General features: G+C 38.9%; 1 protein-coding gene across 10 annotated transcripts in view; it reads left to right on the top strand.

Annotated features, from left to right (window-relative positions):
• Positions 1-25963, top strand: part of GPD2 (glycerol-3-phosphate dehydrogenase 2) — a 197418-nt gene that overhangs the window by 86444 nt on the left and 85011 nt on the right. For 8 of the 10 annotated variants that reach the window (XM_032637520.1, XM_032637521.1, XM_032637524.1 and 5 more), the window contains exon 2: positions 12135-12244. The exons of 1 other annotated variant lie outside the window; for it this stretch is intronic. In XM_032637520.1, the coding sequence (XP_032493411.1) occupies positions 12143-12244 (102 nt within the window). In that variant the 5' untranslated portion in view covers positions 12135-12142. Of the gene's footprint in view, positions 1-12134; positions 12245-15849; positions 15869-25963 lie in introns of those variants that run through there. One more of the 10 variants, XM_032637526.1, reaches the window with a different exon arrangement.

Genomic DNA, 25963 nt, shown 5'->3' with positions numbered 1-25963 from the left:
TTTTTTTTTTTCTTTTTTTTTTTCGGTAAGCGGGCCTCTCACTGCTGTGGCCTCTCCCGTTGTGGAGCACAGGCTCCCGACGCGCAGGCTCAGCGGCCATGGCTTCACGGGCCCAGCCGCTCCGCGGCATGTGGGATCTTCCTGGACCGGGGTACGAACCCGTGTCCCCTGCATCGGCAGGCGGACTCTCAACCACTGCGCCACCAGGGAAGCCCAAAATGCATTTTTAATGACATATATAATGCAATTGCTACTGGAACTTTTGAAAGAATTGGTACATTTTCCTTGTATTTGGTGATAAAAATAACGAATAAAGCTGAGTTAACTCTATTGGCATCAGCATTTTGAAGTAAAAAAAAAAAAAGAAGCCAGTTTTTCAAAGTTTTGTTTGTGCTTATAACATTCTAAGGCAGATTCTCAAACCTTCTACATCTGTGCTATTCAAAAAAAAAGAGATTTTGGAAAAATGATCTTTTCTCTTTAAGATTTTTTTGAGCCTTAAAAAAAATTCCTATATTTAGTAGATAGTTTTTCCTAATTCATAATGCCATATTTCTTAAAAATATACGATATTGGATAACAACAAAACAGATCTCTGATTAAGATCCAGGCAAATAGAAGCTTAATTATCTTAAACACTTCCTTTTCTGAACATGCTAAATTAATTGAAATTTTCTTAGGGTATATTTCTTTTGACTAAAGTTCATTATCATCTATATGCGTTAAAAACCTTTTCATTTGATTCACAGTGCCTGCGCACTATTTTATAGCACCTAAACCCTTTTTATATAATGAAGTAGATGTTTTCTTATGGAACATTTTAGGATGTGTAGTCAACAGCCATGATTGTTATTACTTTATAAGGGTTTGTTATGTTTATAATAAATCCGAGGAGAGGCTTGATATATTTTAGTGTAAAGGCAGATATTTTGAGCTCCGTTATTTGATTTGCAGTTTATTCTATAACAAAGTAAAGGGTTTTTTCTTGTCTTAATTACTGAAGTAGACTCTGTAACAGAATGTAAAATCTAAAAAAAGGGGATTTATGCTGCTAGAAGAATGTGAACCATTTTCCTAACCCAACAATAGGGTTAGTAAAGGGGCAGAAAGACTGCAAGAAGCCCAGGACTGGGACTTCCCTGATGGCGCAGTGATTAAGAATCCGCCTGCCAATGCAGGGGACATGGGTTCAATCCCTGATCCCGGAAGATCTCACATGCCGCGGAGCAGCTAAACCTGTGCGCCACAACTATTGAACCTGCGCTATAGAGCCCGCGAGCCACAGCTACTGAGCCTGTGTGCCACAACTACTGAAGCCTGCGTGCCTAGAGCCTGTGCTTTGCAACAGGCAAAGCCCGCGCACCACAATGAAGGGTGGCCTCCGCTCGCCACAACTAGAGAAAGCAAAGAAGACCCAACGCAGCCAAAAAAAAAAAAAAAAAAAAAAAAAAATCACAGGACTAGTGTGGTCTGTTTGCCTAAAGAATTATTTTCGTGTGTGATTCACTGGTAACATTTCTTCTTCTTCAAGACAGAATTAAAGCTTTTTTCATTGTCTGCTGTATTCTTTTTAAGTGAGGCATTTCTTATTAGTTGATACATAAATGCAAGTTTATTATTTCATAGTTGGCATGCTATCCGCTCAATTCCTTAACCTGACTTGTGTCTTTATAAGGGGTGGGCATTTTGGGGAAGGAATGCTCCAGAATTCTCTTATAAGGGGCATTTTATTTTATGCCTCTCAGGATTACCTTAAATTACATATGGTAAACAAAGAAGGCAGACATACATTTTTATGGAAAATCACTGATAGGATTTTACAACTTTAAACAAAAACCGATTAACATATCTAAGAGAATATATATTAATTTCAGTTTTAAAATGATTTTAAAATGTAATACAAGTTCACCTGCATGAACTAATTATAGTTCTTCATGATTTTTAATAGCAATTCTATGGAGAGCAAATACAGTGGAAATCATTCCATTGTGAATTAAACTATGATCATTTGCATTTAATGAATATAAATCTATTATTAGTTGAGATGGGCTTCATTGATTTCTTGTAATTCTAGAGTGAGCCTTATGAAAATAAGAGAAAAGGGCCAAATCTGTGACTTTATAGTATTGGTATGCATTTTAGAAATGGCAGAAAACATAAATACATAATATGGAAGTTGCCTTGGCAACCCTATTTATTTTTTTAAAATTGAGTCTTACATAATAAATGACAGAGTATGAGCGTGTATCCTCTTGTTCCTCTGGGACCTTCTTCCCTTTTGATACGTTTTCATTTTGGAGGACTTTGTGAAGTAAATGCTTTAATTGGTTGTGGCATTGCATATTAAATTAAAAAAAAAAAACAAAAATTACACCAAAAGAATTCATGTGATAATGTTTGAGTTGAATTTTTATAAACACAGGCTTCTAACTGGCTCATTTTAAATGGTTGACTTTATTTTCTCCTCTTTTTTTTGGGGGGGGGTGCCTTGTGCTTACATTTCTTAAAGTCTGATTTGAACCTCTGAAACCAGCGCGGCCCTTTTCTGTGCCAACTCCTTCTGTCAAGCTTCCAGGCGCCTGCTGTCCTTTGAGCCTGAGGGATGGTCCTGGGCTAACCTCTCTCTCCGTCATCTGTAGCTGTGTGTTGTGTTTGTTCTAAAATGATATAATTGACCTAAAGGTGCCCCAGAGTGACTAGTAGGAATCATTTCCAGACTACCTTCTGGCTTGAAGCTATGTGGACCAATACAAATACAGTGTTTGTCTTCTTTCATTTTTCTCTTTGTTGCCCGATTCTGTCTCTTTTGTCTTTCTTAAAATACTCTCCAGTCATTGAGATTTTTTTTCCCTATCTTTTGGGTTGGGCCCTTCTGGCAAGGGATTTCCTGGGGAAATTGATTGGAAATGGAACCTGCCCTTCCCTAAAGCAGTGTGGCTTTTGGATAGGGTGTGGAAGACAGGGACCAAGCTAGGGTTTGGATGCTGTGCCAGCCATGTGTGATTATGTTGCCTGAGCTTCCTCATCAGCCACAGGCCAAAATTTTGGGCATCCAGAGTCTGCGGACTCATTACATTTATAAGTTTTGTGCTGACTTTTACATGGTCCTTTCATTTATCTTGTTTTTCAGGAGAATGCTTTTCTCAATGATTTCAGAAAAATCTTTTTGTTTGTCCTTTGATATCCTGTTCAGTGTATGTAATTTTTACAACTGTAGGCTGTAAATTATCATTGTTATTATGGTGTTTGTGGCTTAGGGAAAAAATATATATGTATGTATGTATGTATATATATATATATGCACACAACAGAGGAAGGCCTAGGGAAGGTGAAGACACTTTTAAGCGTCTCCTGTTTTTTCAGGATTTGATACATTCAATTATTTCCATTGGGATAATCTTTTGTGGATGACCCTTAGGTCCATTTTCTATCGGGACTTGGTCTAAATCCTTTTCAAAAATGTTTAAAGCAACTGAAAAAAAGAATGATTCAATTTCAGTTTATGGACTAGGGCTCCTCTCTGTTTGCAGAGAACAGGCTGACGGGCCTCTGATGTTGACTGTTTTGTTCATTTATGTCTGACAGCTTTCAAAAAGCATGCTTGAGGGCTCACTCTGTGTTTCTGTAGGGATCACATGCTGCTGTGTAAGATGTATGTGTGCAGAAGTTCCTCTCTGCTTGGCTGGGGAGGATGCGTTTGTAGGCAGAGCGCTAATCATTCTCCCCTCTATAAAGTCAACCTCGGGGAAAGAGGCAGTAGTACTTGGTGTGCTTTGATCGGTACTTGTTTGTGTAAGCACTTGATCAGGCTTAGGCTTGGTGTGCCTAAACTGTGATGTTCTTTCTTATAGGAAAGTATGCATAACATTTGCTATCACATCAATTGGAAGAATAAAGGGTGCTTTGTTGAAACATGCCTAGTTCAAAGCACCCCCAAAACCTTGACTTTTATAGTTAAAACTAGTTGGGTGGGAAGGTGCTTTTGCGTTCACTCCCTGTTCTTCCATTTTGCTGTGAACTTGCTGTCAAGTTCCATGACTTTCTGGGTAGGACTTCCTCTGATGAGGCCCTGCACCCTTATTTAGTAAGATTCATGCAACTTTCTCCCTTAAGTCACTGAATTTGTGTGCAGGTGGATCTTGAGGCCCTGCGCTCTGACTTGTGCCATCTGTGGGTTTGATGGAGTGTCATGACTCAAAATAGATGAGGGGGAGGCTTCCCATGCACAGCCACAAGGGGGGTGGCTGCACAACTGAAGCGTAAGGAGTGTCTTCCTACCTTTGGACCTGCATCTGCTTAGGTAAAGGGCTGAGTGAAGTAGCACATGCTACATCTAGGTTACATTCTGGGAGTTTTATGTTTTAAACGCCTTGTTCATCTTGGGTTCTCAGTGTAGGTGATCAGAGGGTCATGGAATGCCTTTATATCTTGCTAGAGAACACATGTTCCAGGGACAAGGCTTGTGGTTGAAATGACTCTTCTGAAAATTATCTTTGAGCTATCCTCCTTCCTCCCCAGCACCCACACTGATAATTCTTGCAAGGGATGGAAAGAAATATGTTTGCATCTGTGCTGGCATAAGACTCAAAACCCTGAGAAGTCTCAATTTTTCTTAAATTAATGGAGAGCATGGAGGTGAAAATGGAAATAGCTGTTTCTATGCAAGAGATCAGAGGATAGGAGAGTTTTTGTAGAAGTGAAGGGATCCTTCCACAGAGGAGTGATAAATCTCTTTGGATAGATTTTTATTTATGCTGAATTAAGGGAGAAGCTAGGACTGCAAGACAGGGAGAGGAGTTTGAGGACTCTATTTTGAGAATTCCGGGGCCAGGAAGTGTGCTTTTGTTCTGGAATAAATTTGCTTATGAGTAGTTGCCAAGGGGAACCCCAGCCGTTTCCAGTGGGTGGTTATTTCTTGTTTTAAATTCTCAAGTGTGTGGTTAAGTCATCTAAATGCATGATTTAACTGTTAGCGTAGCCTTACCAATGAGTAGGAGGACGGCAGAAGTGGTGAGCGCTCAGGAACTATTTAAGACAGGGTCTGAGCGGTTGTCTTCATTGTCGAAGTCACTCTATCTATAATGAGAGTCCTAAAAGGACAGCCAAGAATCCTGTGGAGCCAGATAAGTTGCAGGGTTAGCTAGAAGCATGGGTCAGCAAACTTGGAGAAGTGGCAAGTCCAGTTTTTGTTTTGCTGGCAATAAGTACATTTTACTGTGAGCAGGTACATCTGTCAGTTTTAGGCAGAAAATTCCTCACACCATAGCTTTAGCTATGACGACTCTTGTGAGTTTAAGACCCTCCTATCTATATGTTTTCTGTTTTCTCTCTGTAGGTGTTCTGTCAAGATCTTAAATATTTTTGCTTCCAAATGAACTCCTCTTCTCCCTTAAACTTGCTTCTCTTTCTGATTCTTAATGTTGTAATGTTGGGGCAAATCCCCAGTTACCCAGGCTAAAGCCCCTTATGACCTTCAGTCTCTTCCTGTTTCCTTCTGTAATCACTTGTCAGATTCTGTAATGGTCTCTAATTGAGTGCTATCATTAGAGATTTCTGCAAAGCATCAATGTCTGCATTAGTACTTTTCAGTGTTGTCCTAAGCCAGGCTTTCGTCTTCTCATGTGGGGACTATTTTATTGCCTTCCAGTTGGTCCCTCAGTCTTCATCATAAGCTTCAACACCAAAATCTACTTGAACATTCTTCATAAGTCATGAGATGAAGCAGCTTGCTTCCTTCATCTGGAATCTCAGCTCTCATGGCCAACAGAATATCATAGAAAAATATCTTATTTCACATGTACAGAATGTTCTTATCTCTTGCCCTGGACTTATTTTTAAACCTCATTTTCAAATGAACATCGTCTCCAGCCAAACCAGATAACAACTTGCATGCCTCCTGAACATTACCATGATGTTCTCTTTCTCCTCCAAATCTTTCTCAATCCAGACCTGCCTGTACTCACTCCCCTCCAAATCCTTTTTTCTTCAAGAGGCTTTTCAAGTATCCTGTCTTCTGAAACCTTCTTTAATTCTTTTAGTGAGAATTAATCTCTTTTCACTGCAATGATATAGTACTTTGTTTTCTTTTCTATCAGAGCATGTATGTGTATCTATGTTTGTGTGTATGTTTTTTTTTTTTTCCTATTTTGTCATTACCGTGCATTTAGAGCATACAGGATGAGCTGAAGCATAAATTCACTGTGCCATCTTGACTGGATAGTCACCGATTTTTTTTTTTTCAATTTAATATTGACATGGTTTAGTAAATAATGTAATTTAACAGCCTGCTTTATTTATAAACCCTTCCAGCCCTTCCACTCATTTTGAAGGAACCCAAGTCACAGAAATTCAGGTGAAGTATAATCACTGTCCATTTAGTGATTCCTTTCTTTCTTTGAGGGCATGATAACTCAGTGCTTGAGTTAGAATAGAACAAAGGAGAAATAGCATCTTAGTTTTATTCTGCGCTATATCTTCTGGTTGATGAAAATGGTTATCAGGTAGTGCTTTACCGTGATTCCCTATCTCCACTTTGAGCTATTTCTTTCTTTTGGCTGTAATTTAAATTTTTTTTTTTTCTTCCAGGTTTATTGAGATAAAATTGACACGTAACATTGTATTAGTTTAAGACATAAAACAATGATTATATAACATTATAATGATTATATAATGAGTATATAACAAAACATAATGATTATATAACATATATAACATTATATATATGTGTATATATATATATAAAATGAAATGATTATCATAGTAAGTTTAGTTAACATCCATCACCTCACATAGTTATGATTTCTTTTCCTTGTGATGAGCAATTTGAAGATTTCTTCTCTTAGCAACTGCTGTACATTACATCCCCAGAACTTATTTATCTTATAACTGAAACTTTGTACATTCTGACCACCTTCACCCATTTCTCTCATCTCCCACCCCCTGTCTCTGGCAACCACCAATTTCTTCTCTGTTTCTGTGAGTTGGGGTTTTTTTAGATTCTACATGTAAGTAAGATCATACTGTATTTGTCTTTCCCTGTGTGTCTTATTTCACTTAGCATAATGCCCTCAAGTTTCATCCATATTATTGCAAATAGCAGGGTTTCCTTCTTTTTTCATGGTTGAATAATATTTCTCTCTGTGTGTGTATATGTGTTGGGGTGTGTGTGTGTGTGTGTGTGTGTGTGTGTGTATCACATTTTCTTTATCAATTCATCCATTGATGGACACCTAGATTGTTTCCATGTCTTGGCTATTACAAATAATGCTGGAATGAACATGGGGGTACAGATAGTTCCTTGAGATAGTGATCTTGTTTCTTTTGTATATACACCCAGAAGTGGAATTGCTGGATTATATGGTGGTTTTATTTTTAATTTTTTGAGGAACCTCCATACTGTTTTCACATAGTGGCTACATTAATTACATCCCCGTCAACAGTGCAAAAGGGTTCCCTTTTCTCTACATCCTTGCCAACACTTACCTCACTTTGTGTGCATGTGTGTGTGTGAGGTGGTATCTCATTGTGATTTTGATATGCATTTCCCTGATGATTATTGATGTTGAGCACCTTTCCATGTACCTATTGGCTATTTGTATGTCTTCTTTGTAAAAATGTCTACTTAGTCATTCTGCCTGTTTTTAAATTGAATTTTTTTTTTGCTATTGAGTTGTATGAATTCTTTATATATTTTGGATATTAACCCTTTATTAAATATGTGTTTTGCAAATATTTTATTCCATTCATTAGGTTGCCTTTTCATTTTGTTAATGGCTTTCTTTGCTGTACAGAAGCTTTTTAGTTTGATGTAGTCCCACTCATTTTTTTTTTTTGCTTTTGTTGTCTTTGCTTTTAGTATCAAATTAAAAAAAAAAATCATCGCCAAGACCAATGTTAAGGAGCTTACCCTCTATGCTTTATTCTAGGAGTTTTATGGTTTCAGGTCTTAACATTTAAGTCTTTAATCCATTTTAAGTTGATTTTTTTGTATGGTGTAAGAAAGTGGTCTAGTTTCATTCTTTTGCATGTGGCTGGTCCAGTTTTCTCATCACCGTTTATTGAAGAGACTGTCATTTTTCCAGTGTATATTGTTGGCTCCTTTGTTGAAAATTAATTGACCATGTATGCATGGGTTTATTTCTGGGCTCTCTATTCTGTTCTATTTATCTATGTATCTGTGTTTATGGCAGTATCATTACGATAGCTTTGTAATATAGTTTGAAGTCAGGAATTGAGATGCCTCCAGCTTTGTTCTTCTTTCTCAAGATTGCTTTGGCTATTCAGGGTCTTCTGTCTATCAGAGTATTAGTAACATTCAGTGTAGCACAACTAGTTATAAGACAGACTTTGATATTTAATCCTCCAAATTGATTGCAAACCCCTTGAGAGCAGTTGATAAACTCACAGATATATTTAGTTGACTAACTTTGTTTAAGGTTTTATTTAGTTGCCTGGTGTTCTCCTTGCAAGAATTAGAGGGCTGGCATTGGTCTGTGCAAGTGCAGGAGCCAGTCCTGAGTCAATGTATACGTGATTTATTCACAGGCTATTTAACATAGACATCAGGCTATGATAACTAAGCTAATTTTACTTTTAGTTGATTTTTCTACCTCCGGTTTCCTTTTCTACCTCTGGTTTTCTCTTCTACCTCTGACTTTCTCATACTTTTAGTTGCAAAAGGTAAAGATTTATTGACACTTTTATTCCCAGTCTTTGCTAACTTCCTGGTTGCAGCTTTTATGTAGAAGAAAGCAATCTTTTCCTCTTTGTCATCACTGTGAAAACTTTTTTCCTTATAATGGAATGTAAGTGGGTATAAGTAGTTCACAGCACATAGTTTAACGTTAATCTGGTTTTACATTTCTTTCTGTCAACATTAGAACAAAGTTTTTACATCATCTGGCAGAAGGTTACTAGCAGATATTTTGTCAGAGTCTTCCTCATTGCCTTAGAGAAACCTAATGCCAAGGGACTGTACACTTTGGGTGACTGCTTGTGAATAGGGCTTTCTTTTGGGAGTAATAGCAAAATATGGTGTGGCTCTTGGGGAGAGGTTGGCTTTTCAGAGCAAAGGCAGGGCAGAACCACCTAGTGATTAGGAGCAAAGACTAAGCTGTGGCTTTGTCACTTACTAGGGAATGACCTAGGACAAATCCCCTACTCTCTTTGAACTGCAAGTGCCTCTTTTATGAAATTAGGATGTTGTGAGGGTGATATGAGCTGATATATATAAAGAATTAAAAGCATGGTACCCATTACCTAGCAAATAACTCAATAAATGGCAACTATTGTCATTATAACATTGATGATGATGATCATTATCATAATCATTTTGGGAGAGTCAGGTGAAGCCGACTGATTCTGTGCTTTTGTAAGAGTGATTTATTCGTTACAACCAGCTAGATTATCTTGTGGATAAATTTGATCACAATAGAAATAATAATATTTAAGCATAGGTTATTTTATGAAAATACTGAAAAAAGAAACTTTATTATAGCCAATATTATCAATAACTCTGCAAAATAATATGTCAATGCAGTTCTTCCATAGTATTTGTGGCTCATTGAGAAAATCCATGAAGATATCCTCCTTAGCAAGTTTTGGTTTCAGGAAAATCAAATTGAGGCAATATAATAAGGTGAGCAGGGAATGTAGGGAGCTACACAATTGGAAAAACTAGCTCCAAACTTAACTGGCTGAACGAACACCTCTGCTGAGACACTATGACTGTTAGCTATATTGATGTGTGGTGTCCTTTGTGAGGTCATCAATGACATTATCAACAAGACAGAAGCAATGATACTGAGCTAAAGTCAACCACCTACAAAACTCACATCCAAGGGATTGCCAGGCTACTATCTATTTGAGGTGGGCACAGGCATTGTTTAGGTAATTAGAACTAGGTCTCTATTCTCTGTCTCTAATTGTCAGGGAAGCCCAGTTAGCCAGGGGATAGCATGCTGTCTCCGGGCTGCTAGGGTTTCTGTTGTGCGATAGGCACCCATATGAACATTTATAGCAGTACTAGGAATGGTGATGCTGAGCTGTGACAAAGGGGTGCCTTCCAAGTTGGCTCAATTGCGGTTTTCACCATCAGAACAATCGTGGACGTTAGGTTTTTTCTTAGGGTTGACTGAATGATGAATGGAAGCCCCAGCCAACATACACCAACTCTTTTGCATAACTTGGGAGAGAGGGGATGGTTGATTCAGAGAAGGGATGGGAAAGAAGAGACCTCCAGCAGTAAAGAACATACGCATGTGAAATATTTTTCTGGTGAGAATCTTAAAAATAAAGATGAGTCTTAGAATTTAGGAGTTTGTCAGAAAAGAATGAGATCAGAAGAAAAATAAAATTTTAAGAAATGCCAGCTTTTATTTTAGTATATAATTTATAGTATTCCAAAATGGATTTTCTGTAGAGTCATAGTTACCAACTGCACTTGAAATTCTTTGATTTAGGATAGTTATGCTAATAGATTCTATTCAGTCAACATGAACTCAAACTTTTTTTTTAATATATAAATTTATTTATTTATTTTTGGCTGTGTTGGGTCTGCATTGCTGCACGTGGGCTTCCTCTAGTTATGGCGAGTGGGGGCTACTTTTCGTTGCGGTGTGCGGGCTGCTCACTGTGGTGGCTTCTCTTGTTGCGGAGCACGGGCTCTAGGTGCGCGGGCTTCAGTAGTTGCGGCGCACGGGCTCCGTAGTTATGGCTCGCGAGCTCTAGAGTGCAGGCTCAGTAGTTGTGGCGCACAGGCTGAGTTGCTCCGCGGCATGTGGGATCTTCCCAGACCAGGGATCGAACCCGTGTCCCTTGCATTGGCAGGTGGATTCTTAACCACTGTGCAACCAGGGAAGTCCCTGAACTCAAACAGTTTAACTGTATCATAATTTACGTTGAGATACTATATGTTTTTTACTATCCTAGGTTAAGATTGACTTCATATTAAATAATTTGAGTTGTGAGATATCTGTAAAGCATAAGTATGTTGTCCAGACAGGTCAGAACTCCACCCATTCAGGAAAGTAGGGTAGTGGCTTCCCTGTAACACATGGGTGTGCCAGCTGCTTTTGTAAGTGAAAGACTTAGGCAGGTCAAATTGCTAAATATCAACTCTAAGTTAGAATTGTTTTTAGGTGATCACACAGTGTTATCGTTTTTTTTTTTTGTTTGTTTGTTTGTTTATAGAATAAAAGGGAGTAAGATGTTTTTCGTTGGAATTTTTATTTATTTTATTTTATTTTTTTTGGCTTCTGAAAACGTTAGACTATTTAAGTCCTCAAAAAAAAGTTAAGAAATTCCATCAATCCAATAGTGGAATTTTTTTTTTTTTAACAAGTGAGAAGAAAGAAAGTCAAGAGCTAACACAGTACAAGACTTTATTTAGAAATATACAGTGAGCACGAAGGAGTGCTTGATCTGGAGGGTTTCCCCTTGAAATTTTGGTGCCATGCAACTCTGGCTAGAAGAAACCTTTTTTTTTTTTTTTTTTTTAAGTTCCCTTAATGAAAGGAATTATAGCAGTGTTATATCTGTCATTTTGTAGAAGGATCATGGCATGGTTTTCTTTTACTTTTTATCTGTAAAGTGTAGACTCTTCCAGGGATAGAAATGTAAATGTGTTGGCTTTTGGTTTTAGTGAGAGCTTCATTCTGAAGGGGAAAACTCAGGAAGGGAGTTGTTACCAGAGTGGAATTCAACACTTGCCAGAGAACCCAAAGCAGGCATGAGGTTCATTGTCCTGTTGAGTGACAGAAGACTTCCACCAGTTCTTTTTGTGGAGGGGATTAGTGGTTGAACAAATTTGCAAGTACAGCATGCAGTTTTGTCAGGTACACATTTCTTTTCACAGCTCTCTTGACTTTATACCATGTAAATAACCTCAGTTGTCTCTGAATTTTTCTTTCTTTAATTCCTATTGGATGGTCATTTTATAAAGTCAGCTTCTTGGTTTTTTTGTGTATTGTTTTTGAATTGTGGTATACAAATCGGTATGTTAACAAATTCCTTATTGTGTGTTTTCTTTTCTAGTTTAACATAATTTCATAATCTAGGCAGTCTCTTTTTGTTATTGGATTATTGTGTGATAAAAATCCCAAATAACTTTTTTGTTTCGTTTTTTGTCTCTGTAGGCTAAGAAATGGCATTTCAAAAGGCAGTGAAAGGGACTATTCTTGTTGGAGGAGGTGCTCTTGCAACTGTTCTAGGCCTTTCTCAGTTTGCTCATTACAAAAGGAAGCAAGTAAGTAACTGTACATGTATTGATTATAATATGAAACAAATCTGTTAAAGAACTGTGTATGGGGCGTGTGTAGGCTAATGGTATTGTTTAGAAATTACTGTCTCAGCTTGATCTGAAAAAGACACTAATTTAGAATACTGCCTTAATGATCCTTGAGAACTGTGTATATCTCATTTTTTAAAAAGTAAATTTCTTTGTCAGAAAGCATTATATTATTTAGCCTCTGTTTTGGCTCTTTGGTTTTAAAAGACTGCTTCATTTCGGAGTGCCAGGGTTTATTCATTTATACTTTCCTTGTCTAATTCATCCAAATGTCTGGATACCTTCTATGCCCCTGCCAAGAGTTTGTCTTATTAGAAGGCAGGCAGCTGAGAAAGGAAATGGAAAAGAAAGAGCCTATACAAAAGGCTCAACTCGGAATCTTGGGTTTATTTCTGAAAGGTTTAGTTACTTATGTAGTATTATTACTTTATATTGGGTAAAATTTTTAGTGGGAGAAAGCTATGAAAATGAGATTGGTATGAAGTTTCCAAATAATTTAAAGTGTTCAGTTAATTTTCATTTTGTTTTTTCTTTCCCCTTTGCACTACAACTGTGCCTTCCCATAGTTCAAATTGATGCCAGGAAATAACTTTGGTGAATGGTTTTGTTCTTTTCAGGCTTGAAATACTAACCTCAGCAGTTAGTATTAATCTCCTGTTCCCCCTTCCCTATGTCATTAGGGCATTTTGTGATACCAGTTGGTTGGTGCATTCCCGATTCAAAGATGGAGGTGAAGGAATTTGGGAAGCTATTTGTAGCTGGGCTATCTATGAACTACTCACATCCTACATTTTTGTGAGAACCTTTAAGCCCTGCCTGGGCTGTCTTGTACATGTTGTTTCTGTTTCTTTGTGCTACATGGTGATGGAGCCAGCCGCATTGCTTGGAGTCCCATGTCCTGAATGGGAAATACCACGTTAAAAACACATATTAAGAAGAATCAATTTGCTGGCTTACAAATAAAAAAGAAGCTAATTTCTAGTGCTACCTCCTAAAGATGGACGATATTGAACAGGTTGTGCTGGTTTTTTTCATTATTAACTGTGAGCACATTACTCTTAAGGTTTCCCTAGGTATACATGTTGCAGGTATTACTGACTTGCTATTGAAGCTCATTCTCAGCTGCTGAACATGCTTGATGCACTATTTCTTTTAAAATGTTTCCTTGGTTCCTTAAAAGTAAGTGTGAAAAGATGTTGTTTTTGCTCAGGCTATTTTAGAAGTGCAGTTCTGTTTGGGACATGGACTTTAACAGATTAGATTACTCCTGCCATCTTTTACCAGTGGTATCTGAAACGATATTGGAGAGTGCCAGTGCCAAAGGTCACGATGTCTAGTATGGTAAGTTGTTGCTAAATTTGTACATGGTTCACGTCTGTTAACAATAGTAAGCATGCTCTATTTCTGAGTTTATAACTTAACTTTGTACCTAGGGAATACTGTTTCAGAAATATATTTTGTTGTCGTTGTTGTTTGGCTTCTCTTCTTCTCCACAGAATAGAGTAAGCAGTTGATACTGCCTCCGATCCATCAAGTTAGGGGTTAATTTTAGTCAGTAAAATCAAGCAAAATGAAGGTCTGTTGATTCCTGGAACATTCTGTCATTTTCTCCTTCCTAAGTTAGACATCCTGACCACCCTAATAGCCAAACGAAACAGATACCAGCAGTTTCAAGTCATTTATAATTGTAATCTGACAAGTTCTTTTGAGAAAAATCACCACAGGCATATTCAATCAATGAGTTGCATAAGACATATGCCCAAGTGTGTGTATTCTTTTTGCAGTGATTCCTGTCCCTTTAAGCCACTGCCGTGAGCGTATTTTGGGTAGCAGTTTTGGATGTAACCATAGGGATTGGCAAAAAAAGAGAGGGGTGTGTGAGGAGGGGGGAGGAGACTATCTCAGTTGAGCCACTGACATAAAATGACCACAGGCCTCAGCTGTCCTCTCTCAGAGAATATCTGCCAATCAGAGCCACTCTAGGGGAGGAAATTTTCCCGACTTCAATAGTCAAGAAAAAAGCTGCCCCTTGACACCCATTATTTGGCTACATTTTACAGAAGCTGTGACTAAAATGTGACTAGGCGCGCTCTGTTTTTCTTGAGAGCAATGCTTAAAGTATTGGCTTGTGTTTTTATGTTTTTTTTTTTTTTTTTTTTTTTTTTTTTAGTTTTTTTTTTTTTTTGCGGTACTTGGGCCTCTCGCAGTTGTGGCCTCTCCCGTTGCGGAGAACAGGCTCCAGACGCGCAGGCTCAGCGGCCATGGCTCATGGGCCCAGTCACTCCGCGGCATGTGGGATCTTCCCGGACCGGGGCACGAACCCGTGTCCCCTGCATCGGCAGGCGGACTCTCAACCACTGCGCCACCAGGGAAGCCCTGTTTTTATCTTTTTTCCAGTTTTATGAAGTGATTCCAACCGATAAACTGTCCTCCTTTAAGAATAAGTTGGTTTTGAAAGCCCCAGGTACTGATGGCCGAGAAAACTGTCTGCTGACTTTTGAGCTGAGGCACATTTTGCTGGCATTCCTGCACTCGAAGCTCTGCATCCCCTGGCCCCTAGCTTGTGCTCATTTGATATTCCTGGTGCAAAGCTTCCTTCCTAAAATACAGGCAGAGGTCGTATTCCAAATACAAACGGGTTGATTGTAAAAGTTGGTCAGTTGTTTCAGCACCTTTGGTGACGGGATAGTGCTGTAAGTGTTTAGCTGTCAGGTCAGCTCACAAAACCCTTTTAAATTAGCTTGTATTTGCAAGGAAAAGAATAAAAGGAAAACTATTGTATATACTTTCTTGATTAATTAAATGGAAAACACAGTGAAATCCACTAAGATGTGGTTCACTTACCTTTTACTCAGTTGCTTGAATAAAAGCTACCGTAGGTGAGAAAATAGAGACATTCGTGAAGACTGGCATTTCTTGTGGGCAGGTTGGAGGTTAGAGGTGATAGCAAAGATTTTTTTGTTCCACTTTACTTCATGATGTGGCTTTTCTTCATGCAAGCATACTATTAACATTTATGTTATATTTTTCAGTGGTGAAGAGTCTCCACTGTTGACCCAAGTGAGGCCTAGAGATTTTTTTTCTTTGGAGATAAATAAGGTCAGATTTAGAAAGGATGGAGATCATGGCCTAAGGAGAGAGCTGTTGTTATTGTTGTTGTTATTATTATATTTTGGAGCTGTGCAACCTAAATCTTCAGTTCCAGCGAGGAAGCTGATGGGGGAAAGATGAATGGAACGTTGGCCTCTTTTGACTGTGTCCACCTGCAGGGAAGGAGGTTTGTGACCACAAATGGCATCCACACTCCAGGCCCCCTCCAGTGATACATGTAGGATTTTTCTGAGTAGTCTTGGAAAGGCTTCCTATTCATTCCATTTTCCCTCTCTTTTTGTTTCCTCACCCACATGTAGGTGACTAAGTTTCCACAAAGCTTTCTTGATTTTTCCTTTCCCCGGACCAGCTGTATGCCAAGGAACAGGAGGCTGTGTAGTGGGATATAAACTCCCCAGCACTATCTTGAATCCCACCAGGGATGTAGCAAGCAAACACCCCTGCAGTGGTGTGCAGATTTTCAAGAGTAAGGTATTTGTCATTCACTGTTTAGTATAGGTCTGTTTAATAATAAACTTTTCATTGGAAGGGACCTAGAAGACATCCAGTCTTCCTCTCGGGACAGTTTGCTTTTCTCGGGTCTCCTTACTGTCTAGTGAAAGGGGAGTGTTACTTCATGGGACAGCTTCCTTTTCTAATTCCAAGCTGGTGGGAGAATGGAGTTTAAATTAGGAGAGAGGGCCCTGGGTAGCTTCGGAGGCGGTAAATCTTAGCAAGGAACAGTGGTGGAGAGCGTTACAGTCAGGGCTGCCGGAGGGTTCCTCAGGGGGGTGGGAAGAATGGGGGCAAAACTAGGGTAGGATTGCAAACTTTTAACTGAGGGTTGCCTCGGGCTTTTGTCTTTTCATTAGACACTGAAGGCCTTTTTTTTGGAAACTTCAAAAAATTTTAAACTCCACATTTCTTTCATACCTTCTAGGTCCTAGCTGGAAACTGATGTAACAGTGTGGGCTCCTTTTTAACCCCAGCCGTGTGGTTGATGTAACAAAGATCTCTTTAGGTCTGAGGGTGGCCCTCTCATGTACCATGTGCTCAAAGTGTTCCTTCCATTACCCACTCTGGAGGTGTGGTGGGCTCTGTGAGCCAGCTCTGAGGTGAAGCCTGAGAACCACAGAGAGCTTTCTCAAAGCCCAGATGTGAATGTTTTTTTCTTCTTTTCTGCACCATGCATAGGCAGGGAATCTCTTTTCAGCGTGAGGAGTGATATTATTAGAATCAAGGAAATGAGAGATTCTCATCGATGTTCTGTTCATCAGCAACGTAACAGAAAGGACGAGAACACGATCTTTGGAGCGTCTTTGCAGGCTGTCTGCTTCTGACACCCAGCTCTGCTTCTGAACAGCTGAGTGACTATGGGCAATTTTCTTAAATTCTCTAGGCCTCATTTTTCCCCCATCTGCCAGATGGGGAGAACAGTGGTACCTCCCTCATGGGACTGTTGATGAGCAGTAAAGCCTGGGAGAATTCCTGGAATATAGTAACCTTGCCAAAAGTGTTAGTTATTCCCAGGTGAAATGAACATAAAGTGTGAATAACTATATGAATATATGGTGAGCACGAAAGTTGCTCTCATCTTTGGAGACCCTTGGGTTCAGGGATACCGTGTTAAGACTTTGAGGTTTAGTAGCAAATGGCCTGTCCTTCATCTGAGCTTGTAGGAGAATGGCTACAAACGGTCACACAAACACCCTTCTGTTTTCTCTTCTACTTGATTCCTGATCTGAAGATGAGCCAATAACAAGGTAGACAACACCAATTATTGGCTTAAACTTTCTTCCTCTTGTAAGTAATAAATTCCTTGAAGTTCCCACTGTGGTTTTTTTTTCTGTTTAAGCTTATATAATTTATGGCAGACTTGATTTATATGGTGATATGTTCCTAAAAAGTTATGTGAATATAGTCTTTTTGATAAATTAATATATAGTACAACACTATTTGTTGTAATTCTATGGTGAAACAATTTAGAAAGCTCTGGTTTTTTTTGGGGGGGTGTAAACCTGGTTTTTGAGGGTAAATCAGAATTTAGCTTGAAGGGGAATACAATTAAACTTATTCTTTCCTAAAGCCAATGATGTAGTAATATTTGTTAACGACAGGATCTTCATGCTTTGCAAAATAGCCTCTCACTTTGTAAGAGACAGCCTATACTTTGAGTGGATTACTAAAGGCTATAGTTTACTTTGTTATGCATGGTAATGAAGGGAACATGAAAACCACGATAGTGGTGATGTTAGTGAGTTGATAGGATTAGGTGAGTTGAATTATAAGTAAACCTATATACCACCTTTGTGAGGAAAAATACTTATGCTAATGCGAGGCAAAGTGCTGTATGAAAGTTAAAATCCATAGGAATTTTGAGAACATTGTTTTACTCTCAGTCTCTCCCTCTCAATACATTATTTGTAAGAGATCCTAGTAAACCAGGGTCTTTTGATTGGTAGTACCAATGACCCCAAATTCAAAAGATAGGATTGGTGCAGCAGCAAAATAATAATGGAATGATTATATCTAGTCAAAGTGAGATCTACTTTGGGGGTTATTTTAATGGATCCTCAAATGAAAAGATATTTAGCTCCCTGAATGTGTCTGTTAAACAAGTGTGGCCGGGTTTTGGTGAGCTTGTTACTGTGCACAGGTTATGAAAGTTTCCAGAACTCTAGTTTCTTTATAAGGTAAGGACACTGTTACTTTACTCCCAGGCTTTTCTCCCCTGCCAAGCACTAACCAGTTCAGAATATACAAGATAATGATCACAGTACCTGACACATTAGCAGGTCTTTAATTATACCTCTTTCTTCCCCCCCCCCGCCATACAGGATATAAAATATTTGAAATAGACCTAGCCTTGTTTGGCGTAATAAGAGAGATACAGCACCAGGTTTCTTTAAATAGCTGAGCTTTTGATTGGCATAATGCTGCTTACATTAACTGCTGGCCAGAGAAACTGGTAGAGGTTAGAGAAACCTTAAGATGAATATCAATCAAAGAGAAATCAAAATTATAAGCACAGGGCTTCCCTGGTGGCGCAGTGGTTGAGAATCTGCCTGCTAATGCAGGGGATGCGGGTTCGAGCCCTGGTCTGGGAAGATCCCACATGCCGCGGAGCAACTTGGCCCGTGGACCACAACTACTGAGCCTGCGCGTCTGGGGCCTGTGCTCTGCAACGAGAGGCCGCGACAGTGAGAGGCCCGCGCACCGCGATGAAGAGTGGCCCCCACTAGCTGCAACTAGAGAAAGCCCGCGCACAGAAACGAAGACCCAACACAGCCATAAATAAATAAATTAATTTAAAAAATTATAAGCACAACCAATCAAAATCATAAGCACACTAAACACTAGTGAGGATGTGGAGCTACAGGAGCCCTCATTCATTGTTGGTGGGAGTGCAAAATGACACAGCCACTTTGCAATGCCATAGTTGGGTGGTTTCTTACAAAACTAACCATATCCTCACCATATGATCCAGCAGTCACACCTACTGATATTTACCCAAAGAAGCTGAAAACTTATGTCCACACAAAAACCTGCACGTGGATATTTGTAGCAGCTTTATTCGTAATTGCCAAAACTTCGGATCAATCAAAATGGCCTTCAGTAGGCGAATGAATAGATAAACTGTGGTCCATCCACACGATGGAACATCATTCAGCACTAAAAAGAAATGAGCCATCAAGCCATGAGGAGACGTGGAGGAACCTTAGTGCGTATTACTCAGTGAAAGAAGCCAATCTGAAAGGGCTACACACTGTATGAATCCAACCATATGACATTCCAGAAAGGGCAAAACTTTGGAGACAGTAAATCAGTGGTTGCCAGGGATGTATGCTGGGAGATGAATAAGCAGATCACAGAGGATTTTTAGGGCAATGAAAATACTTTGTGTGATACTGTGGTGGTGGATACATGTCATTATACATTGTCCAAAACCATAGAATGTCCAACATCAAGAATGAACCCTTAAGTAAACTATTGACTTTGGGTGATTATGATGTATCAATGTAGGTTCATCTTTGGTAAAAAATGTGCCACTCTGGTGAGTGATGTTGATGATGGGGCAGGCTGTGAGTATGTGGGGCAGGAGGTATATGGGAAATCTCTGGAATGTCCTCTCAATTTTTTTTGTAAAACTAAAAGTGCTTTAAATTTTTTTTTAAGTTATACTTAAAATCATAAGCATAGCATCTAGGACAAGGTGTCAACTGAGAAAATTTCAATTGTAAAAATTCTACTTAAGTATCACTTTTCAATAGTATCTTTGATTGAATAGATACTATTTATTTTTTGAATGCACTTAGTATCTTTAAAAATTTAACCTCAGTTGTAAACATTCTTCTGGCTCCTAAGCTAAAGAGTATCTGTGGGTCTGAAATCAGTAGAAATCTTCCCGAGCACTAATGTAGCTGAAATTATCACCTGACACGTTGGCTTTCTGCTTACCAGATTGCTTTTAACTTTGTGAGGTAGTTCTGGCTACCAGACTTGTTTGTTCTCTCTGAGTAAACAGTCTTACATCTCCAGAGGCATTTTTCGTAGGTTCATAAACAACATTTCTCTTAAAAACATCTTATAAAAGTGCTGTAACAGGAACTGTTCTCAAACAGTCTTCATTTCTGTTGATTTTAATGTTTAGGTGGGAACTGTAGTGTTAGAGACCACATGAAGAATGTATATTTAGGAGGAGAAAGGACTAGTGGTTGAATAATAGGCTTCAAGGTTCATCTGCCTGCTTCGAGAGCTGTCAGCATCAGCATTACGTTAAACATGAAGGAAGAAATGTCTCTGCACCATGGTTTGCTGGGGCTTGCGTTTGATTATCTGTCCTTTTGGAGCTTTATCTCTATGGATTTATTTTTCTACTTATGATGGGGTCTAACCCGTCAGAGGAAGATTCTGGACTGTATACAAAGTATGGGAATTGCAAATCTTAGGTTGTAATGCTAAATATATCTCCTATTTGTGTATTAAGTGGAGTAAGCTAATTGGTGTAGTAAGCAGCTCCCAAAGCTCAGTGGCTTATAATGAAGGTTTCTTCCTTACTCACATTACAGTTCAGTGTGGATAGGTGGGGAATTGTTTCTTGTAGTCATTCACGGACCTATGTCCCTTTATTCTAGTGGCTTCTCCATGTTTTAGCTTTTTGACCCACTAGATCATTTCTAGCCAGCTGTAAGGGAGGGTGGGAAGTGTAATCCAGCAGTGTTCTCTGGAAGAAGAGAAAAAGTTTTAAGCATCCAGCCATTAAATCTGTGTCCTGACTTTAATTTCTAATCAGTTTGACAAATAAGCTGCATTTTTTGATAACAGTTTTATTGTTAGAGTTTATACCAAAGACTGTATTTTCTTCTCTTGTTTAGAACCCTGTGCCTAGATTCCTGGAAGAATTGTTTTTCTCCTAAAAACACAACTAAATATGTTGGGGCTGTGTCTGATATCTAAAGCTCGATGAAGATTCTGAACACATTGTATTTTCCATAAGGCGAGTTGAAACTAACTCTATATGGTTAACCGTTTCTCAGAGGCTTGTTTCATGAAAGTACTGAAATTATGCAGACAGAGCTGGAAATGTTCTTTGAAGTGCATCCTATCATTTTCCTTATAATTTTGGTTTTTATTTAACACTTCGCTCCCAAAGTGGGGCCATGGCAATATCTTTGAGTTATAACTCACATCAGGCCTTCGAGGAGTTTGTGATGCTATTTTATTGCTGGCATACAAAATCCGCGAGGTTAACTGTACTGCGATAGGTCACACAGTGAGTCAACGACTGAGCTATGATTAGCGTTGACAGCTGGTGAGCTTGTAGGCTGTTGCTAACTGAGCAACATTGACATTCATTTTGATTTGACTTTGCATTTCACTTTCAACTATTTATCCATTTTAAGGCCTCCTTAAGAAACTTTTTAGGGATATTGTGGGACTGAGGAAACTTTCTAGAAATGCTTTGGGAAAAGTCTACTAGCTTCCCTCTCCAGCTTAATAGTTACATTGTGTTAATGCTAGGTAGGTCCCCTTTTGGTAGAGTTTGCAAATTAAGAAAATAGATGCTTTAAGATGTTAGACAATGTTAGGCAAAATAATTTTACATGCTTTATTTCAAAATTTGTGATTTTTCAACAAAGAAGTTCTGAGATCCAATTATATGCTTGTGAGTATAAACTAGAAAAATTATAAATGTATATATTTGATGAAATAATTCACCGAGAAATGGAAAACGTGCATCACAAATTATACCCCAAACTATTTTGAACTTAAAATTAAAATGCAGCCAAGGGCCATCTGGATTGAGAAACTCGGAAATGGTCCTTTGGCTCATTGGGTCAGCATTTTATTCACCTGAGAGGGATGGGGGGGGAAAGTGAGTCCCATTTCAGTTCTGTATCCATTTCCAAATGTATGTGTTAGGGAGGTTTTTAAGGAAAAGTGCTATTTCGTGGAACCCTCGGTCACTGCCTGGGGTGTCTGGCCATGGGCAAAGCAGGTTCTCTCAGACTTCTGATTCCACTGGCTGCCATCAGCTGTTCCCTGCAACGCTGGTGCCTGCAAGGCGGGTGGACCTAGAGCCCTAGGTAACCCACACATACAGAGAAAGATAACCTAGCAGAGCTGAGGACATGGGATTTGGAGTCAAACTAGGGATCAGATTCTGATTCTCTCAGTTACTTGCCCAAAGAATAACAAAACTCCGTTTCCTCACTGGTCAAAGGATGACTCCCTCTTTTTTTAAATTATTATTTATTTTTGCTGTGTTGGGTCTTCGTTTCTGTGCGCGGGCTTTCTCTAGTTGTGGCAAGTGGGGGCCACTCTTCATCGCAGTGTGTGGGCCTCTCACTATCGCTGCCTCTCTTGTTGCGGAGCGCAGGCTCCAGACGCGCAGGCTCAGTAGTTGTGGCACACGGGCCTAGTTGCTCCGCGGCATGTGGGATCCTCCCAGACCAGGGCTCGAACCTGTGTCCCCTGCATTAGCAGGCAGATTCTCAACGACTGCGCCACCAGGGAAGCCCCACTTCGGTGTCATGGTAAGACCCAAGGGACCTGACTTGTTATTGTGTGGGCTAGCAGCAGCTCTTCTTCCCTCTCTGCACTCCCTGCTGTCAGGCTCCCTCTCTAGATCCTTTCATTCTCAGCACACTATTGGAATAGAAGAGCAATATCAAGTTCCGACACCTCCAAACACATATTCTGTGTCTTTAAAATACTTATTTGAAAACTGGTAAAACGTATCCCTCAAACCTCAGATCACGTAGTTATGTGATTTTATTTGAAGTAGATTCAGACAAAGCCAAAGGGTTTTCCCTATTTTTCAGCTATAAAAAAGTTGTATAATTTAATGATTTGGCTATGTTGTGATTGGTATTAAAAGAGCTTCCTTGTGATTTCTTAAAGGAATCACAACCACTTAAAGGCGCGATAGCACCTTCAAGGTGAGCTAGAGCTCGTTTCTCAGCCACCCTAGAAAGATGGACTTGTTTTATTTTCTCTTGTTTGGTCCCCAGTGGAGATGACGGTCCACCTATTAGCCAGTCTTCCTACTGAGTAATCATGAATCCCTCACCCAGTACGTTTATATTGAGAAATGTTGCTTACTGTCCTGTAAGTATAAGAAGAAACACCATTGTTTAGAATCAAAGTGATTCAGGAGGTGAAAGGTCATTAAAACATCTTAGGATTCATTCTAAGGAGATGCTTATTGCATGTCCTTTCCAGGAATATGGAAATATGGTATTTTTCAGTGACAACAAAACATGAAGCCATTCCCCTTAAATCTAATGATTCCATTATCAATATATATGATTCAATCACATAATGAGAGAGAGAAAGAGAGAGAGAGAGTGATAGTTGCAGTAAGAAGTGATTTGCATGAAACCCTACTTTATTCTCCAATTATTACTCTACATGATTACAGGACAACCTGGTTGTTAATTGCATGCGGTCTTTAAGTATGCATTTCTTTCAGAAATAGACACTAATTATTAGATCTTGTTTTCGGTCTCACCTGAAGTTGCAAATGTCTAGGATATATATTTTTTTAAATTTGCAAGTCTAATGGTGTACAGACATAGTAAAACTGATCTCATTCTGAGTCCCATTTTGTTCTCTGGGATGTAAACTCTCAAAGATTATGAACTTGCTTTCAGTTCTGTATAGGTGTTCTATGTGCCAGTCTCTTGACAAAAGCCATATGTTTGCTATCAGAATGCTGGAGGAATTTTATGTTTTTAAAATGTAGAGGAACCTTTGCTTACAAGTTAAAGAAAACCCACCTACTTCCCCACAGCTCACGATAATTAAATATAATCAGAAATAACAACATCAAAGTAATATTAAATATTAGGTATTCTAATTCTACCAAGAAAAGAATTTTTTGTTTTGGATCTGTGCTTGCACTTATGCTAGGCACAAGGCAGTTTGCTTTGTGTCTTGGGCTCTCCTTTCTTCTGACGTCAGTGGCTGAATTAGGTAATAGATCCTGAATCTGATAGTGCTGGACTTGTCCTGTCTTTAGTCCAGGCTTAGCAAACTTATATGCCTGCAGGGGCCAGGCTGGGATGATAAAAGTGTGAAGCCAGTGAGTGGGAATCCTGGGCTAACAAGGGTGCACAGCCCTGCCTAAGGGCAGCAGCTACTGTTCAGTTTCAGCAGATATCAGATAGAAATCCTAATTTTTATGTGAAATATAGCAATTTATGGTACTTATTTATATTATTTTTAAGTTGAAGTATAGTTAACTCACAATGTTATATTAGTTCCAGGTGTACAACATAGTGATTTGATATTTTTATAGATTATGCACCAAAGTTAGTATAGTATTAATGACTACATTCCCTGTGGTGTACATTACATCCCTGTGACTTATTTATCTTATAACTGGTAGTTTGTACCTCTTAATTCCCTTTACCTATTTCTCCCATCCTCCCACCCTCTCCCCGCTGGTGACCTGGGTATTTACCTGAAGAAAATAAAAACATTAATTCAATAAGATACATGCACCCCAGTGTTCATTGCTGCGTTATTTACAATAGGCAAATACGGAAGCAACCTGTGTCCACTGACAGATGAATAGATAAAGAAGATGTGGTATTATATATGCAATGAATATTAGCCATAAAAAAAGAGTGAAATCTTCCCATTTGTGACAACATGGATAGACCTGGAGGGTATTATGCTAATTGAAATTCGTCAGATAAAGACAAATACTCTATATTTTTAGTTATATGTGAAATCTGAAAAACGTGAACAAATGTTACAAAACAAATAGACTCACAGATATGGAGAACAATTTTTAAATATTGGATGTGTAACTCACGTTTTTAAGAAAGTAGTATGCTGACCAATTCACTACAATGACTTCTGGTTTTAGCACATGCTGTGCCAACTTCCTTTCCTGGCATTTTCACCCAGCTAATGCCTATTAGTCTTTCTTGACCTGATTTAGCTGTGGTTTCCAGGAAACCTTCTCAGGTCTGGCTCATGCCTCCCATGGCTCTTATAGCTTCTTCTCTATCTTTAATCTACCTGTTAAGCAATATTCTAATTTCCTCTTTATCTTTTTGTTTTGTCCTCCAGTCTGTAGAATCCTTGAGGGCCTCCACTGGATGAGGAAGTGCAGTGGTGTGTGAGGTGTCTTCTTAGGTGACTTAGGGCATGTTGCCTTTCCAAGCCTTCTCCCAGAATCTCTGGATCAGTCCAGATTCCTGTTTAATCAACTGCCTTGATTAATTTGTCTGCGAAGTTTGATTAGCAGGTCTGGGAAGATTTGGAGCACAAAGGTCCCCTTTCTTAAAGCGTGCTGTTACTTACCACTACTGTCTTATTCCTACTGCTTTTCTTTTATTTCTCCTCAATCGACATATTCTAGGGAAGGTAGAGTGCAGATGTGTTTCTGTGACTCAAAGCCATATGAAGCCCAAATGAGTCTTTCTCTTGTCATAATTATAAGGAGGGCCTCAGGCTGTGTTTACTGCCTCTAAAATAAACTTGTGCTTAGCTTCTCAGTCGCAACACTTTCCAGCTTTTATGAAAAAAATAAACAAAAATAAAGTGTTGTTTTAAATGTAGTGTCAGAAATTAAATAAATTACCCTCAATAGTGCCGTATATTTAAAAAAATATATTTGGGGAAGGATTGCTCAGCAAAACCCCCACGACAGAACCATACCACAAAAAACCCCCCAAACTTCCTGCATTTGATAACTGGTGATATCTCCTCCTATTATAACGATTTAGTCTATTTCTTAATTTTTCTCAAATTATACGTAGAATCAGTATGTTGTAGTGATGTAAAACTTAGTCTGTGTCACCAGGCTGCATAAGTTCAATTCCTAGCTCTACCATATACCAGCTGTATAATCACAGGCCAAGTGCTTAACTTCTGTGTCTCAGTTACTCCTTCTGTAAAATGGAAATCATAGTAGTACCTAACTCATAGAGTCATTGTGAGGATCAAGTGAGTGAAAAAAGTAAAACCCTAATAATAATGCCTGGCGCATAATTGCTGTGTATATGGTTACTTATTATTATTTTTAAAATAATTCTACAGTATTTCTATTGATTGATTGATTGTCTGTGT

This window comes from Phocoena sinus, chromosome 7 (genome assembly GCF_008692025.1).
Source record: "Phocoena sinus isolate mPhoSin1 chromosome 7, mPhoSin1.pri, whole genome shotgun sequence".
NCBI classification, from domain to species: Eukaryota; Metazoa; Chordata; class Mammalia; order Artiodactyla; family Phocoenidae; genus Phocoena; species Phocoena sinus.
The sequence above is the reverse complement of the archived record's forward strand: the minus strand, read 5'-3'. Positions and strand labels throughout refer to the sequence as shown.